Source organism: Apteryx mantelli, chromosome 3 (genome assembly GCF_036417845.1).
Source record: "Apteryx mantelli isolate bAptMan1 chromosome 3, bAptMan1.hap1, whole genome shotgun sequence".
NCBI lineage: Eukaryota > Metazoa > Chordata > Aves > Apterygiformes > Apterygidae > Apteryx > Apteryx mantelli.
In genome coordinates, this window is record NC_089980.1 from 43,110,747 (window position 1) to 43,128,554 (window position 17,808).

Genomic DNA, 17,808 nt, shown 5'->3' on the forward strand with positions numbered 1-17,808 from the left:
GGAAAAGTTCTAATGTGAATGAGTTGAATTTGCCTTATAAAAATCCTTGTTCTTTAACATTTTGATACAGAACCTTTGGTTGCACTTAGTTTGTACAGAAGATTGTCTTCCAGTTCTTTCATCTTTCTCTTATTAAAGGTTACATCTTCCATGAGTTTAATTCGCTCTGCCTCCAGTTCCTATTATCAAAAAACAAGAAAATGGCATGACACTTTAAGGACTGTACCTATGAGTCATACTTAATGCTCACTCGTCAATTTTTCAAATTCATGGAATTTGCATTTTATTTTTCAGCTATCATAATCTACTCCTTTTAAAATGCGTTAGTATAACATCCTTTTCTTTTTAAGCGTGGTTATTCAGTCTGAAGTATCTTACGAATGCCAAATTCTTGCACTCAATTTTTTGTGTGTCATATTGACAGCTATCTGTAGAAAATCCCCCAGGTGTATCTTTGTTAATTAGAATCCCATGGGTGAGGGCCCTGGAAGGAAGGAGTGTTCAAGAGAGTTGGTTAATATTCAAACATCACTTCCTCCAGGCTCAAGAGCGGTGCATCCCTATGAGTAGGAAGTCAAGCAAAGGAGGCAGGAGACCTGCATGGATGAGCAAGGAGCTCCTGGCAAAACTCAACCAGAAGAAGGAAGTCTACAGAAAGTGGAAAGGGGGACAGGCCACTTGGGATGAATATAGGAATGTTGTCAGAGTATGCAGGGATGCGACGAGGAAGGCTAAGGCCCGTTTGGAATTAAATCTGGCTAGAGATGTCAAGGACAACAAGAAGGGCTTCTTCAAATACATCAGCAGCAAGAGGAAGACTAGGGAAAATGTGGGCCCTTTGCTGAATGGGGTGGGTGCCCTGGTGACGAAGGATGCAGAGAAGGCAGAGTTACTGAATGCCTTCTTTGCTTCAGTCTTTACTGCTCAGGCCAGCCCTCAGGAACCCCAGACCCTGGAGGCAAGAGAGAAAGTCTGGAGAGAGGAAGACTTTCCCTTGGTGGAGGAGGAGTGGGTTAGAGATCATTTAAGCAAACTTGACACCCACAAATCCATGGGCCCTGATGGGATGCACCCACGAGTGCTGAGGGAGCTGGCGGACATTATTGCTAAGCCACTCTCCATCATCTTTGAAAGGTCATGGAGAACAGGAGAGGTGCCCGAGGACTGGAAGAAAGCCAATGTCACCCCAGTCTTTAAAAAGGGCAAGAAGGAGGACCCAGGGAACTACAGGCCAGTCAGCCTCACCTCCATCCCTGGAAAGGTGATGGAGCAGCTCATCCTGGAAGCCATCTCCACGCATGTGGAGGAAAAGAAGGTGATCAGGAGTAGTCAGCATGGCTTCACCAAGGGGAAATCATGCCTAACCAATCTGATAGCCTTCTATGATGGAATGACTGGCTGGGTAGATGAGGGGAGAGCAGTGGATGTTGTCTACCTAGACTTCAGCAAGGCTTTTGACACTGTCTCCCATAGCATCCTCATAGACAAGCTCAGGAAGTGTGGGTTAGATGAGTGGACAGTGAGGTGGATTGAGAACTGGCTGAATGGCAGAGCTCAGAGAGTTGTGCTCAGTGGCACAGAGTCTAGTTGGAGGCCTGTAGCTAGCGGTGTCCCCCAGGGGTCAGTCTTGGGTCCAGTCTTGTTCAACTTCTTCATCAATGACCTGGATGAAGGCACAGAGTGCACCCTCAGCAAGTTTGCTGACGATACAAAACTGGGAGGAGTGGCTGATACGCCAGAGGGCTGTGCTGCCATTCAAAGAGACTTGGACAGGCTGGAGAGGTGGGCAGAGAGGAACCTCATGAAGTTCAATAAAGGGAAGTGCAGGGTCCTGCACCTGGGGAGGAATAACCCCCGGCACCAGTACAGGTTGGGGGTTGACCTGCTGGAAAGCAGCTCTGCTGAGAAGGACCTGGGAGTGCTGGTGGACACCAAGTTAAGTATGAGGCAGCAATGTGCCCTTGTGGCCAAGAAGGCCAATGGTATCCTGGGCTGCATCAGAAAGAGTGTTGCCAGCAGGTCGAGGGAGGTGATTCTCCCCCTCTACTCAGCCCTGGTGAGGCCCCATCTGGAGTACTGCGTCCAGTTCTGGGCTCCCCAGTACAAGAGGGATGTGGCACTACTGGAGCAAGTCCAGCGAAGGGCCACAAAGATGATTAGGGGACTGGAGCATCTCTCTTATGAGGAAAGGCTGAGGGAGCTTGGCCTGTTTAGCTTGGAGAAGAGAAGGCTGAGAGGAGATCTTATCAATGTGTACAAGTATCTGAAGGGAGGGTGTCGAGAGGATGGGGCCAGACTCTTTTCAGTGGTGCCGAGCGACAGGACGCGAGGCAATGGGCACAAACTGAAACACAGACACTTCCATCTTAACATGAGGAAAAACTTTTTCACTGTGAGGGTGACAGAGCACTGGAACAGGTTGCCCCGAGAGGTGGTGGAGTCTCCTTCTCTGGAGATATTCAAAATGCGCCTGGATGCAATCCTGTGCAATATGCTCTAGGTGACCCTGCTTGAGCAGGGGGGTTGGACTAGATGATCTCCAGAGGTCCCTTCCAACCTCAGTGATTCTGTGATTCTGTGATTCTGTGATTCTGTGATTCTGTGATTCTATACTGAATCTGAACAAAATTTTAGAAAATGGCAGACATGTCTTTCTCTACTTGAGCTTTTCTTTCTCCCATATGCTAAAAATAGTTGAATAAACTATAATTAAGTATCACTATGGTTTGTGTGCACTGTTAGATTACCTGTTTTTCAGTAAGTATTACTCTTCTCAATAACTGATTCTCAAGTCCTTTCATTGTAACAGTAAAATCAATAACTGATGTTTTTGCATTAATTTCAGGTGTGAAAGCAGGATTGGGTAGTTTTGTAGTAATGTAGAGTCTAAAGGTACTCATTACTTCTACTTCTTTATCACCAACTTTCACCTGTGGAATAAGATAGAATAGTATGAAGTGGAGAAAAATGAACTTGATTCCAGTCAATAATATTGATCAGCAAAACATTTCTGTCTTTGAAATGCCAAACAGAGAAAATTTATTTCACAAGTCTAATTTGTCTTGAAAACAACATTCAATGAACAAAAGCAGCAGCTGCAGTACATTATGAAAATAGTGTTACTTTCCAGACAAATACAGGGATTTTTTTCCACTGTGAATTCTAATTAAAAACTTCAGAACCATTCAGCTTAGCTTTTGCATCTCTACATTGCTAAACAAACTTCAAAAATGAGGATGGTAGAAATAGCTGAGCTTTGGAGTAATCACTGTTCAGGGATGAAAAGAAATAAGTTGATCCAACAATGAAACATAAATTATTGGAAATTAATTCTGTATTTTTAGAGAAAGGGAAACTTAAATAATCTTTCTAAAGCAACTATAAATTCATTCAGTGTTTTCCACAGAATTGTTACAGAAATTGAGATGTTTCAAAGTAGCAAAGTAATTTATAATCTTCCTCGAAAGCTGCATGTACGCACTAATGCAAGGAAATCTCATCTCATCATTGTGTACGACCCTCCCAGGCCATTTCAAGTAATTGTTTTAGAAGCAGTAGGACTGCACTTAAGCATATTGCTTTGCTCTGACATTCAGAGCAAAACAACTACACAATAATCATTTTATTTTCATTATCATCAACAATCTGGTCTACAATCTCTCTCATATTCCAGCCACTTAATAAAGATTATTTGAAAAAATGCATATGGAAATACATTGAGGACACAATCATTTTATTTCAGGATTTTTTTGGGGGGTTGCTTTTATAATTTGAGAGTGATGTCATGAAAGTCAGAATGATGCATGACTTTTCAAGGTTGGGAATATACTTATTAACAAAACTTCATGCTTTTCAAATTGCTCCTTCAGAAAACAGTTCTATTCCAGATTAAAGATTCTGTGGTTGCTATAATCAGCACTCCACCGTAGGGAGAGAGGTCTCTTTTCTAACCTATTAATTCTATTCTTAAAGTGTGTAAAATGGAATTGTTTGAAAATCAATAGAACGTATCGCAAGCATTCAAGAGGATAAACATAACTGGCTCTGGTTTAAAAACCTCAGAAGTAACCTCTGTATTTGAACTCAAATATTAGATCTGTCAACTTATTACTCAGCTGTTATACTGAGGATCTTTCTCCTATATCATATTTTATTCGCTTAGTTTGATTCTTCACATTGTCCTATTGAATACAAAGTTTACCTGATTCAGTAGAGGTTTAGAATAAAAGACAAAATATTGTTCATCACAAAATTAACTACTTATTCCATTGCTTTTGTTGGATTACTAACCTTGAAAGAAGTTCCAGATTTCATGAAATTCTTTTCTAATATATTATCAAGGACTGGATCCAACTCTTCACCTATATCTTCAATCACAAGTGATCGTCCCAGTGAAAGACTATCTTCTAGGTGTGTACGGAAATACTTGTGATTCAAAGTTGTCACCTGAAAAGGTAAATTACGAAGTGGTATAAAGACAAAACCATTTGTGCCAGGTCTTACGTGAAAACCAGTTCTTACTAGGAAAATCTTTTTCATTATTTTTATTTGCATTTTAAATAAAGTAACATATGTTGACCACATATCAATTTATGCAGAAAGAAATACTTCTTCTTATGTATACAATGAAAAGTACCATAAAATAGTGAATTAAAAGATTGATTGTAACAGAATCTGTGAAACTTCATTATCAGAGCACAAGTAAAACTGACACAGTTTATTGTGAATTGAAGTTACACAGAGATAACTTTCAAATCACAGATGCTTAACTTTTGCTTTTTTATTCTATGTCCTCAGGATTAGCTTTTCTAATTTTAGTTTTTAAGTCTTGAGAAATTCTTTCTGGAAAACTGAATTCAGTCTAACAGCTGAATCAGTGTTACAATATTATGAACTTAGACATTTAAAATATCATGAAAATGGATTAAAAACATAAGAAATAGTTACAAATCATGAATAAATAAACACTATTTTTGTATTGCTTTCAAGATTCTGACTTACAAAAAGCTCTCATAGTATTTTCAAGATTTTGTCTATGGGTAAGAAGCAGGGCCAACCTTCTGGAAAGCAGCTTGGCAGAGAAGCACCTGGGGGTCCTGGGGGACACAAAGTTGAACATGAACCAGCAGTGAGCCCTTGTTGTAAAGGCCAGCAGCATCCTGGGCTGCACTGGTCAGAGCGTTGCCAACAGGTCAAGGGAGGTGATCCTTTCCCTCTGCTCAGCCCTGGTGAGTCCACATCTGGAATGCTGTGTCCAGTGGTGGGCTCCTCAGTACAAGAGAGACATGGAAATACTGGAGCAAGCCCAGTGAAAAGTCAGGAAGATGATTAAGGGGCTAGAGCATGTGACATATGAGGAGAGGCTGAGAGAGCTGGGACTATTTAGCCAGGAGAAGAGAAGGCAAGGCTCAGGAGGGATCTCATCAATGTGTATAAATCCCTGATGGGAGGGATTAAAGAGGACAGAGTCAAATTCTTCTCAGTGGTATCCAGTGACAGGACAAGAAGCAATGGGCACAAACTGAAATACAGGAAGTTCCATTTAAACATAAGAAAAAACTTTTTTATGGGAGGGTGACCAAGCACTGGAACAGGTTACCCAGAGAGGTTGTGAAGTCTTCTTCTCTGGAGATATTCAAAACCCAACTGGAAATGGTTCTGGGCAACCTTCCATAGTTGAGCCTGCTCTGAGCACAGAGGTTGGACTAAGTGATCTCCAGAGGTCTCTTCCAACCTCAAATATTCTATGAAATCTACAGTTTACTTTACTACTTAGATGATGAGTAAGATTTTCCCATTCACTTTCCTGCTTAAAATCTTAAAAATCTATAGATCCTAAAACCTAGAAAATTTATGAGATTTAGGAGGATTTGTATGATTTGGCAACATTCTGGTTATGGGCTTTACAATGCAGGTTCCTTCTCCTGTGCTACTTAACTTCCTTTGTGATGCAACATGTAGGTGATATGTGAATATTTTGTATTATTTTTTATGAGCTGACATTTTAGCTTATTGGCTTAAGCTATAAAAAACTTATTAAAACTGTGATAGCATTGGAAGAGACAGCTTTGTCTTGGGTTTGGTTTCAACACGTTATCCTTAATTTACTTTCGTAGCAACAACTTCATGTATGAATTCCATCTCGGGCTCTAAATCCAAGACTGCATCAGTTTAAACATTTTGCTTACATTTTCAAAGTTCTAAATTATTCTGTGTTTGTCTGTGATCTTACTAATGGTTGCCCAATATATTCCCATTCAGACTGCTGCTTGATAATTTTGCCTTGCTCATACTTTTTTGATATACTTTTCACCACATTGCCCCCTGTACATGAAATGGACTTACCAATCTCAAACACAAGGCCACCTCCTTCTTTTTCATATTTCTATTTTTTATACTAGTATTTATTTAGTATATAATCTTTTACAAATCCTTGAATGGGATTTGCATCTCTTATTAAATTCTCTGCCGATGCATCTATACTACTGTCAGCATCCAGACAAGTTAAAGTTAGCTCAGAGATGTATATATATGAATTTCACTGAATGAAATGCAGACACACCCCGAAGCAGTAAGAATTGAATAGAGCATATTATGCCTTTAAAACATTGTTCACCTGTAATTCATTATCCTCTTCTTTCTTTTTTATCCATGTTTTTCCTTGAGTTTGTGGGTCTACCAAAAGTGGGTATCTAGTTGCCTTAGTGACAATGATACCATTCTGAATTGAGAAATCATCTCCAGGCAATCCTTGAAGATTCCAATCACTAATCTGAAGAATTAAAAAAAGTGATTTGGAATAAAATCTCACTGAAATCACTATTCTTCAATTAAGATTCTTCTAAGAAACAATAGAGACATGAAGCAAAAAGGGGTGCATATCTGAAGCTGCTGAAAAAAAATCAGTTAATACTGAAGGAAGACTTTGGAGGCTTTTATATTTATGAATGTTTTTGACTCTATAGAATGAGAGAAATATATTTTAAAAGTGTAAAAAAGTGACAAGAAAGCTTCAGAGAGAGCTTAATTAAGAATTGGGATCATGGCCTTAAGGGAAAGCCAGGCTAGGACAGCTTTTGAGGCTTAATATTTGCTGAAGGGGGCTTGAAGATGCTGGCAAAGGCATTGTCCCCTGTTTGATTCCAGATGTGATTTCAATGAAAAGACCTCATACGGTCTTTGTTATGTGTTCCCTCTGATATTAAATTCTTTTTGAAATCAGACCCACATAATGCTGATGCAACCAAAAGCTAACAATAAAAAACACCATATTAATAGATATGTATTCTATAGATGTGGCGATGAGTTCTTATATAATATATGACTTGTTTCTCTACCTAAACATTACTCATTACTATGATGTTTAGTGAGAATTGCCAGAAGCTTTGGGAAACCACAGAACTATATTGGAGAGTAATATCACAAGTTACGGTTCTGTTCTAAGAAAGCATAATGCTGCCCAACAGTAACAGAACATGTTCATTGAATTTAAAAAGAAACCCACAACCACCAAGAACTTACCGTTGGTGGATCTACCAACATAGAAATCAGATTCAAGTCCTCAGAGAAGGGGATTTTATGGGCTCTCATCTCTGCTTCCCATAAATCTTTAAGCAAAAGATTCCTGAAGTTTTGATTAAAAGGTCCACAGTATGAAAGAAAACCTGTGCAGAGCAGTACATCTCCCACAAGTCTAAAAAAGGAACATAACCATAATTAAAAGGTGATGTACAATTTCAATTTCTATCGATTTAGACAATCAACTTCTGAAATACATTTATAAGAATATTTCTGTTCTGAAGGCTACTTAAGGAAGGAACCATTGTTTTTTGAGAACAAGAAGTTTCTTTTTGCTCCTAAGATATTTTTGTGACAAAACACCAGAGCAGTACTGTATGAAAATGTTATAATCACCCCAACAAAGTATTATAGCCTGATGACTACTATTCCTACTTTCATAACTGAAGCAAGAAATTGGTCTATTTCTTAAAATATCTCTGCAATACAATATTTATCAAAAGATTGAAACTTAATTCTCTTGGGATGAATTAGCTAGCAGGCCTAACCAGAAGTGCCCAATTTTCACATAGGAAATTCATGGAAACAGAAATATTCCACAGAAACGGAGTCCAAACTTTCAGACTCTATCCTTAGCAGCCCATTTGACAGGTTTCTTGTTTTCTAGGCAGTTGGGACCTCTGCCTCCCAGGCTGCTCAACATTTTGACATTTGGACTGCTATGCAGTGGAGACTCCCAAGTTTACAAGTTTCTCAGAATATGGCCTACTGCCCTGCACATGTGTTTTAGCACATGGACTGTAGGACAAGGGTTATTACGCTGTCTCTAGGTCTCCATCTTCCATTCAGATATGCCATAACTAATATCAAAAGGGAGGTTTCCTTTTCTATCAGTCTAGGAATCCTTCCTTATTCCTTCTCAGTGTCAGCCTTAGATCATTCCTATCTCCCACCTAGCTGTGAGTTTCACTTCCCGAGTAACATCGGAACAATGAGCAGCATTAGGGGGACAGGAGAGACAGCTGCAACACAAGCGCATAACTGACATAGATTTTGAATCTCTTTCGATAGGGATTATTCTGAGGTATTGTTTTGAACTGAAATACAAGCACTCAGTTACTCACAATTACCTAAGGGAGGGAAATTCAATTTTCGGGATAGTTCAATTAATTTGTGTAGATATATTAAGATTTCTAGGAGCTATTAAAGCTACTAAACTGCTTACTAGCTCTTCATTTTTTTATAGATATTTTGGCCTTTTCTCTGATGAATTTGATACCTGTTAATCTGAGATTTAAATTCTTTACTTTGCTGAGTCCATCTAACTTTCTCTCCACTCAGTCCATCTATAAGTGCAGAGGCTGCTTGCATCTTTCTTCTGCATGTTTCTGCATCATTCAGTAAGTCCTAAAATTGAAAAAAGTGTCCTATTTCATTTAAAAATAGAATGCAAAAGTCTAAAGAGTTACTCTATATCTGTGTTCATCATCTTATTATATTTATTATGGTTATTTTATTTATTTAAAATATCACCTTGAGAGCTGCAAGTGCAGTTATTATCATATATGTACCTATTCACAGAAAAAAGGAAATCTGAGAGAACAGGGATTTACATCTCTTTATTTTTACACTTGAACCTCAGGCATGCCATTCAAGTCAGCAGGCTCTAAATGCATGATTGTATCAATTCCATAATACATAACAGTTTTGCATGCAAGCATTTTTCATAATACTAGAATACTTCTATCTCACCATTTTCTCCTTCATTGCTGCATCAAATTTGGCCTGCACTTTATCCAGTTCAGCTTGCTTTTCATCCAATGCTTCCTGAGCCTTTGCTAATTCTGCATTAGCTACTTTCAGGTGGCCTTCCTGTTTTGCCAAGCTAGCCTGAGAAGAAGGAATATTGAAACAGTAATTGTATGGGATTTTGAATATACTTTGATTTATTATTTTAAGCCTGTTTAGCTGGTAATCAACAGGTAGTCAGTTATACACCAAAATAATTTATATATTAACATTTATGTAAATACTATGAATTATTTCCTCTTTAAAACTATGTCACATATATACTGCAGTTATGATTTTTGTGTCAACTTAAATAACAATGTAGTACTCCAGCTTTCTGCTATATATTGTCAATTTTATTTCTTTTTTTAAAAACTACATTTAAGAAAGCTGCGAAAAACCTCAATGAGTAGGACAAAGGCATAACCAAAAGACCTTTACAATGGATGTACTGGTTTTTGATCCTTAAATATTGATGAGTCTGGAAGAACAGCCACTCTTTATCGTCGTGCTTGATTATATCCTTATAGGCTAAAATTTGTAAAAGATCTGGAGTCACCATTCAGACTCTTTACCCTTTCACTTTTTTTTTTTTTTTAATATGCTATGGTACTTGTAGGGATTAAATATTTGTTTTTTAATCCAAAAAAACAACAAACACTACATTTGGGTTTCCATATGGTCTTTGCCTCAGATAAAAAATTTTTGTTCAAATATTAATGAACATTAAAAAGAACATCCACACTGAAGCAAAAATGACTTTACAAAATGTTTTACTGAGTTTGGTTCCCACTGTTGACACAGAACTACTTCACTGACGTGAGTCCAGATTCTCTTCAGATTGCTATCATTTGGACAAGGTATCAGTCCTCTGCAACCTTAAAGCCATCATGTGAAAGCACAGAAGGCAAAATAGTTTGTGACCCTCTCTTAGTTTCTTTTCAATTTGAAGCCTCTGCTTGCAGGACTCTTAAAAGAAGGAATGAAGAACCTGTCCTGGTACAAATTTTTGAAAACAACAATAACAACAAAAACTGGGGAAAAGATAGTTTCACTGTATACAGTAAGCTAGAGTACATAGCTATGTAAGTGCAATTCAGAGGCTACTCTTTCATGGAGAAAATGCTGATTTTATGAGAGAGATAAAAATTATTTTGGACCCTTTGGAAAAACTTTTTGGGAAAATAAGAACATCACTCTTCACAGTATAGCTAATCACTCCTAATTTTTATTCTAACTTGTTTGCTCTGGGTTCTGTCTACAGTCAAGAAGAGGACACTGTTTTTTTCTGATCTTATCCTTAGCCATTACAGTCTACAGACAATTATGCCTGAATAAAGTTATTTAAATACATATTTTTAAATCTCACTAATATTAAACTAAATTAAAGTAAATCACATTTAAAACAAACACAAAGTGAAAGATGATGCTTTACCTTAAGGGGTAAGACTTCTCTGTTAACACCATAAAATATTGCCATTGCCTGTGTCCAAGAGAGGAGTCCTGCCACATTCCCACACACTTTTTTACCACACTCCAGTGTGTAGTCTTCCATGTTAAAATAAGGCTGGAGTAATTCTACTGTCTCTTCATTGATTGTATCCTTAGGAAACTGTTGGAGACTCTGCAAAAATGGGCCACTCATAATCTGCAAAAAACAACATCAAGATGTTTAGAAGGTACTCATTTAACATTCAAAAGTTCATTCACAGTTGAGTATGTTTAAAAAAAGTTCCCAAAATTCTTCCTTAAAAGGAGATAAGTGATACAGTTAATCTTACAAGGGCTGGCTGTTCACTAACTACTCCTCTGTTTTGAACATGCCTTCAATGATTTGAAAGTTTTAAGAAATTACTTTGCAGTAACTAGGCTCCAAAGTTACTGATGTACTTCCCATCTTCTGTATTCCTGCTTTGCTAATCTTGGCATCTAAGAAGTAGTGTTTCATAAAAATTTGAAGCAAGATACAGCTTCAGTGATACATTTGTATTATATCTAGAGAATGCAAAGAAAATTGCTTGCGCATTTGTGAAATGTGATCTAAATTATTCTGGAAAGGGAAATTGTTGGTTTTAATGTTTTTCTAGTAAATGTTTACATATTTAGGCAAGTCATGGAATAATTGCTTATCCTTTTTCATTATGTCCATTGAAAATAAAAAGTTTTGGTGCTTTCTTAATTCCTGGACAATCTTAAATAAAAATAAGAGCTCTATTCATATCCAAGATATATTTTTTTTTCTTCATTTGCATGACAAAAAAATTGAGGCAAAAATATCAGCAAATTAATATACGAATTGAGGTAGTACAGAATTTAAAGAATGTCGGGAGATGTCATGGGAAGAAACCTGGGAGAAGACCAAACTCTAGAGGGGAGAGATGGCTGTTTCCCCAAGGAATTTGCACCAGGAATGCTGAAATGTAGAATGGCAAAACTACTGTCTCCTAGGCAGTCAAGTAATCTTTCAAGCAATCAAGAAGCCCGGAAGGAACAGAAAAGACTATTTAAATGTGAACCTGCAATTCCCCAAACAGGAAGAAGGATGTTACAGAACCCCCTGAATTCGGAGTATGGTAGACATACATAGAGTGAGAGACAATCATATTTTAGGAGTCCATAGGAAGAAAATACTACAGCCATCAAGAATTCTTTTCAGATCTTTGGTATGATTTATTTATTTGTTGTCGGGTCATATGAAACTGGACCAGAAGAATCTAAAGCTCCTACTGCAAAAGTCCCTAAGCAATTCACTTACTAACTGCAAATTTTGTCCTCTTTAGATAAAAACAGCATCATAATACTCTGATTTGCAAGTTGCTATTTCTAATGTTTAAGAAACACTGAAAATTCAACTTACTTTTAATGATTCTCCCCATGATGGCTTGCAGCAAGGCTTTTCTGGATCCATGGTAACTGGATCTACTTGCTTTTGGAATAGTAACAGACAGCAGTCCATGATCCTCATAATTAGATGAGGAGGTTTTGCAAGTTTTCTAACAGTAGCGATATCCACTGGTCTGATGGTCTATTTGAAGAAAAATATAACAGAACCTTGCCTCAATACTGTTTATTATATTTTCCCATTCAATATCTTGATATTAATGTTCTTTTATCATATTTTTCTCTTAAATATGTTTCTATTAAGAATGTACAACAAATGAGTAACTGGGCTTACTTTATTAAATGTCATAATTTCATGAAACTGTAATACTTTTAATGAGCGCATATTAGACAAGACTGTTTTCCCAGAGTTAAAGACAGCACTCAAAAATCACAAATTATATACAGTGGCATTAACTTAATTGGTCAGTATAAGTGCCTGAAGAAAGTGTCATCATTTATTCTGAAATGGATTTGATTTGTGTTGCTTTCTAAGCTATTATAGGCGTGAGATGCTCCTTTTTTACTTCTAGTAGCATTATTGACACTTTGCGTAGTTCAATAATAACTCATATAAAAACAAGAAGTGTTTGTAAACTTCAAAACAAACAAAGTAATTTGTGTCTGCAATGTATATGCACACTACTATCTGCCTAGAAGGAGTGATTGCAAACACAATACAGAGTCCACAAAACAATGCAGGAGCACACACATTTTGTAAGTGCACTTTGCGACCATTTTGGAAGTTTCATTTATCCTATTATCTGAATATCAGTGTATGAGCAGACAACACGTTCTGGCTTTTTACACTGAGTACTTTTCTTGTCACATAACTTCTGGTAACTGGAACAGGAGGCCTTGACAGTACAATGCACCATTCATTTGTTGTTCCAGAGTTCTCTACTCTATGATTGTTCAGGGCAGAACAATGAAATTAAATTATGGAGTGCAGCAATGCCTCAAAATTTCTTAATCATGATTCTGATCCCTCTGAAATCCCTACCTTGTTCCCCTTTCTCTGCAGATTTAAGGATTTTGGGGGGGGGGGGGTAAGGATGAGACAGCCTTTTATTCCTCTTTCATAAAAGAAAGATACAACCAGTTAAATATGATGAAAACCACTTCTTTTTGCACAAAGAAATATTCTTTTGAATTCAGAATAACAAAATATTCTAAATCCATTTGTAACTTTTGGAAAGATTTACACTTATGTCTTTATAATCATCGAGTAGAAAGGTGGAAGCAGTTTCTGGACAAATACTATAAAATAACCCCTGTGTTTGAGGAAGCAAAATGTGATGAAAATATTCATCAGAGATGTGACCATCAACTGTGAACAGCTAGTGACAGCAGTTAAAACCAAGTGACAACTGAATGTTGGTGGCACTAGCCTTTGTTTCACCAGTGACTCAAATAATACTAAACTAATCAAAATGTAAAAACTTTATTCACATTCAATGCAGCTTCTGCTTCTTCTAATGCTGGCCTAGCTGCCTCCAGTTTACTCTCTGCTATCACTTTTTCTGAATCAATTTCATCTACAATTTTTTGCGCTTTATCTTTCACACCTTGGACTTCATTTTTTACTTTAGTTGCAGCTTCAGCACTTACTTTGACTTCTGCTAGTACCTGGAATTGACAATAAACACATAAAAAGTATAAAGCAGTGGAACAAGTGATCAAGCTACCAAATACAACAGAATACAGATATATGAAGGCTATTATATGGAAATATATAAAGCTTGTCCTAGCTATATGTGGCATTATACAATTACAGAATCAAAATTAACAAAATTTGCAGAATCTCCACAAAGAAATATTGGATTTGTCTCTCAGCAGAAGACTGATGGAAACAAATGAATTATTTTTATAATGGTAAAAAGACTTGACAAAGGCTTTTTAATAAAAGTTTTTTTTATCCTGTAATAGATTTTTCTCCTATTTGAGTCTGTACAATCTATTCTATATTATATGTATTTGCTTTTTTCACTATAATTCTGCAGATAAAAATAGTATAGCTAATTGATCTAGTGGAATAAGGGAGCCATCTGCACTAATGGTCAGCCTCTCCATGAAGACTCACTTTTAATTAGTCTATCCAAAAAGCAGCCCTCTGTGAATCCACAGAAATAAGTTACTGGTTTGTGTCTTTGACTCTAAAGTATATATATATACATATATGTACATTACATGAGCATAAATAACACTCTCAAATACCTGTGAGAATATATGATGGAGAAAGACCAAAATATCTCACTTTTTTTGCCGAATCCAATTCTAATTTCTACAAGGCTCAGTTAGAAGGGGGAAAGAAAGGCATTTACAGAATATAAACAATACAGCATTTAATTTAGAGTCAATAAATGTCTGTTCTTTTATCATTTGTCCATACATCATCTACTTCAGATGACTCATAAGCAGAGCCTTATTAGAAAGGTTGACTATGAGGCTATGTAAATAATGATTGCCAGACAGTGATTTCAGAATGTGTATCAAATTAAATATTTAAAGAAAGTGAACACTTCCAGCATATCTGTCATAGTCCTGAAATGTGAGAAGTATCATTTGATCCTTTTTTTGCCATCGTGTCTCTGAGATTAAAGGCCTTGAAGAATACAGGCAGTCCCTTAGCCATTCCTGACCAAAACGTACTCTTCAGTGCATAGTAAACACACACCATCATAGTATGATGGTATCTTTCAGAAAACAGAACGCCTATAGCAATACTTCCATTAGTATACCTTTCCAGATCGTTATTTTAGAAACTAGATTTATACCAGACCAATAGTCTCATGAACACACGACTGTCTTGTTACTATAAAACACAAAATACTAAACTGAACTAAAGCTGTGAGGAACTTTACTATTTCAAAATTACTTAAAAAAAAAAAAAATCATGAGAGGAAAAAGAGGGAATGAGATTTCATACCCCCCCCCCCCCAAAAAAAAATCTGATCCTTACAGGAGTAGGAAAGGAATTGGGGAAAAACACAGAAGACACTCCATCTTCGAATATTTTCACGACTTCCCACCCAGTCAGTACAATCCCAGCCTCTGCTGTGATCTTCAAGTGCCTCATTTGCAGAAGTAATATGTTGAATCAACACAGTGTAGACAGCCGGGCCAACCCCTTTTTAGACTACAAGGCACCTTTTTTGGCTTGCACAAATTATGTGCAGGTTCTGCAGTTTACCCCACTATACCCCCACTACTTTACCCCACTATATATCTTGATGCTATCTGTTGCCATTTGCTGTTTAGCATATTTAACACTTTAGTACTTACTTTATCTGCTTTTATAGAAGCCAAAGCCAGTTCTTTCTCCTTAACGGCCAACTCCTGAGAGAGTTTAGCAACAGATTCACTGGCCTCCATCAATTTAGATAGACCTATTAAGTAAAAGATAAAATTCAGAAAAATGAACTTTTTTTGCTAATTATTTAATATAATCAAGCTCTAGATCACAAAGGCCTTGTACCTTTTGTTCTCATTTAAATTTGTGTAAAGGAGAAAAAGTGAACATAAGCAGTCATGCTAACATGATTGTGCTTTACATTCACTTTTCATGGATATAAATAATTTCACAAGGTGCAAAACAGTTATAAACAAGTTTGATCCTTCCAAAGCTAAATCCAAACTTCTTAGTATTCCCTTTTAGTATTGTAATCAGTATCTGAAAGTGCATAGCTGGGGCTTTACCTGCAAAAAAATACACCCTTACACTCATAGACTCCTGGGAGAAAAAAAAAAGAAAAGAAAAAAAAAAGAAGAAATCATTAGAGGAAAAAGAGAGAATGATATTCTGCCCGCCATTTTTTAGTATTTCCTAAATTTTAAGGTACCAAGTGTCATAAGTGGTATCTGTCAAGGATATCTTGTGTCAAAGTCACAAGACACAACAGAATATCTGTATGGAAGGACAAGAGCATTTGTATCATTGCATTAAGACATGAGATAAACATTAGCATCCATAACTGCCTTCCAGCTGGGAGTTCCAGAAAGAAGTGGGAAAGAATCGGATGGAATAATAGCAGAGCTTTACATTTCTTCTCCCAGGGCATTGTTTCTAAATGTTCATGACAATTTTTATTAAGGTTGATTTTGAACAGCACATAGAAATACACATCTATATAGGTGTGTATATTTAAAAAAGACTTCTATATAAAAAAAACAGTATGTTGTTTAATGTATGTCTATGTATTTGTAGATGTCTAACAGTTTAAAAAAAATTCAGTTACAGGAGTGTCTTTCACACAGAACCTAAAGGAGTTTGTTCTTGAAATGTATTAGAATAAGAGTGACCTGACCAATGGTATGCAATCATCATCATAATTATTACTGGAAAAGCCCTCAACAGATTCTTAAAAGGTAGTCATGATTAGACTGGAAAAAAAGAAAAATCCTCCCATATGCGACTGTTAAGCCCTCAGGCATTTAAGAAGGGACCTTGTATTCTAAACTATCAGATCAGCATTCTCTGTTAAGCATGTAGTGCCCTTAAATAAGCCCACAACTGCTGCAAATGTGCCTCAGGATATTGAGGCTCCTGCTTTTTCCACTTTTGGTGTTGATATTCAAGGCAGACAGCTTTTGACATCTTAGGCCTCACCCATTGGGTTGGAAAGAGCACCTTTCACACCTCAAAGCACCTCTCACAGGGGCTTTGCGTTACATGGGCTGGGCACCTGATTCTATAAGTTGTCCAAAAAGAAAGGGCAACTTCCACCAAGGCCCGGACCCCTTAGCTTTGGCTAGCAACAGTGAGCAGAGCAAAAATTTTGTCCTTGCTCTCCATGGACTTCCTGTTGCAAAGGTTCAGAATCCATGAAACTAGAGGGATCACACTGTGAGATGCATTCAAGATGATCAACAACTTGTATGGAACTCCTTCAGAGCTTCCTGCAAAAACCTTTCCCCAACCACCTAGCATTTGAACACTACCTTCCATGAGATCATCACAATAGAGAAGAAAGTTGCCATTACTTTCTGGAGCTTTTTAACTCCTGATTCCAGTGGACATCAAGGCTGAGGTTGGTAAGTCCACAGTAGACAGTTACGTTGCAGTTTGCTGAGTCCATTAGTCAGAACAGCTGTCCATGACAGGTACATGCCAGCAACATTAACAAGGCCATGCTAACCTTTGCCTAGGATGGCCTTCCAAGCTGTGCAGGGGCACTGAATGGGATTGACATTCCCATTTGATGTAATCCATGCACTTTTATAAGTACATTAAATGCAAGGACTAGGATATCTGATCTGCAAGGGCTTGCAAGTTTACTAAGGAAGTCTCATGGACTCTGTAGCTATACTATCTTCAGGTATACTTTCAGTCTTTAAAAACTTCTTCACAAGCAAGGCCAAAGAAGCATCCTTTTCCTGTCCACAGACACCAGTCTGAGTAGGATCCAAATGCACTGTGGCAGATGCCACTATCCCATTCCATCCCAGCTCATGCAACTGCTTGACAAGAGTCATGGGCTAGATGTTCACTTCAATCAGGTACTGTCATCCTGAAGAGTGCATGTGGGTGCATAAGGCCAGCTGACCACAAGGACAGACTGGATGCTAGTTTCAGAAATGCTGTATGCATCATCTCCACCTGCTGCATCTCATACAACTTGT

At 37.4% G+C, this 17,808-nt stretch overlaps 1 protein-coding gene across 1 annotated transcript in view; it reads right to left on the minus strand.

Moving 5' to 3' along the window:
• Window positions 1-17,808, minus strand: part of DNAH8 (dynein axonemal heavy chain 8) — a 163,613-nt gene that overhangs the window by 30,926 nt on the left and 114,879 nt on the right. The window contains exons 66-76 of the mRNA XM_067294711.1: window positions 15,472-15,575; window positions 13,639-13,815; window positions 12,164-12,331; window positions 10,742-10,954; window positions 9,271-9,408; window positions 8,798-8,925; window positions 7,522-7,693; window positions 6,617-6,772; window positions 4,291-4,446; window positions 2,748-2,930; window positions 74-179 (exon numbers count right to left, since the gene is read on the minus strand). Coding sequence (XP_067150812.1) covers window positions 74-179; window positions 2,748-2,930; window positions 4,291-4,446; window positions 6,617-6,772; window positions 7,522-7,693; window positions 8,798-8,925; window positions 9,271-9,408; window positions 10,742-10,954; window positions 12,164-12,331; window positions 13,639-13,815; window positions 15,472-15,575 — 1,701 coding nt within the window. The remainder of the gene's footprint in view (window positions 1-73; window positions 180-2,747; window positions 2,931-4,290; window positions 4,447-6,616; window positions 6,773-7,521; window positions 7,694-8,797; window positions 8,926-9,270; window positions 9,409-10,741; window positions 10,955-12,163; window positions 12,332-13,638; window positions 13,816-15,471; window positions 15,576-17,808) is intronic.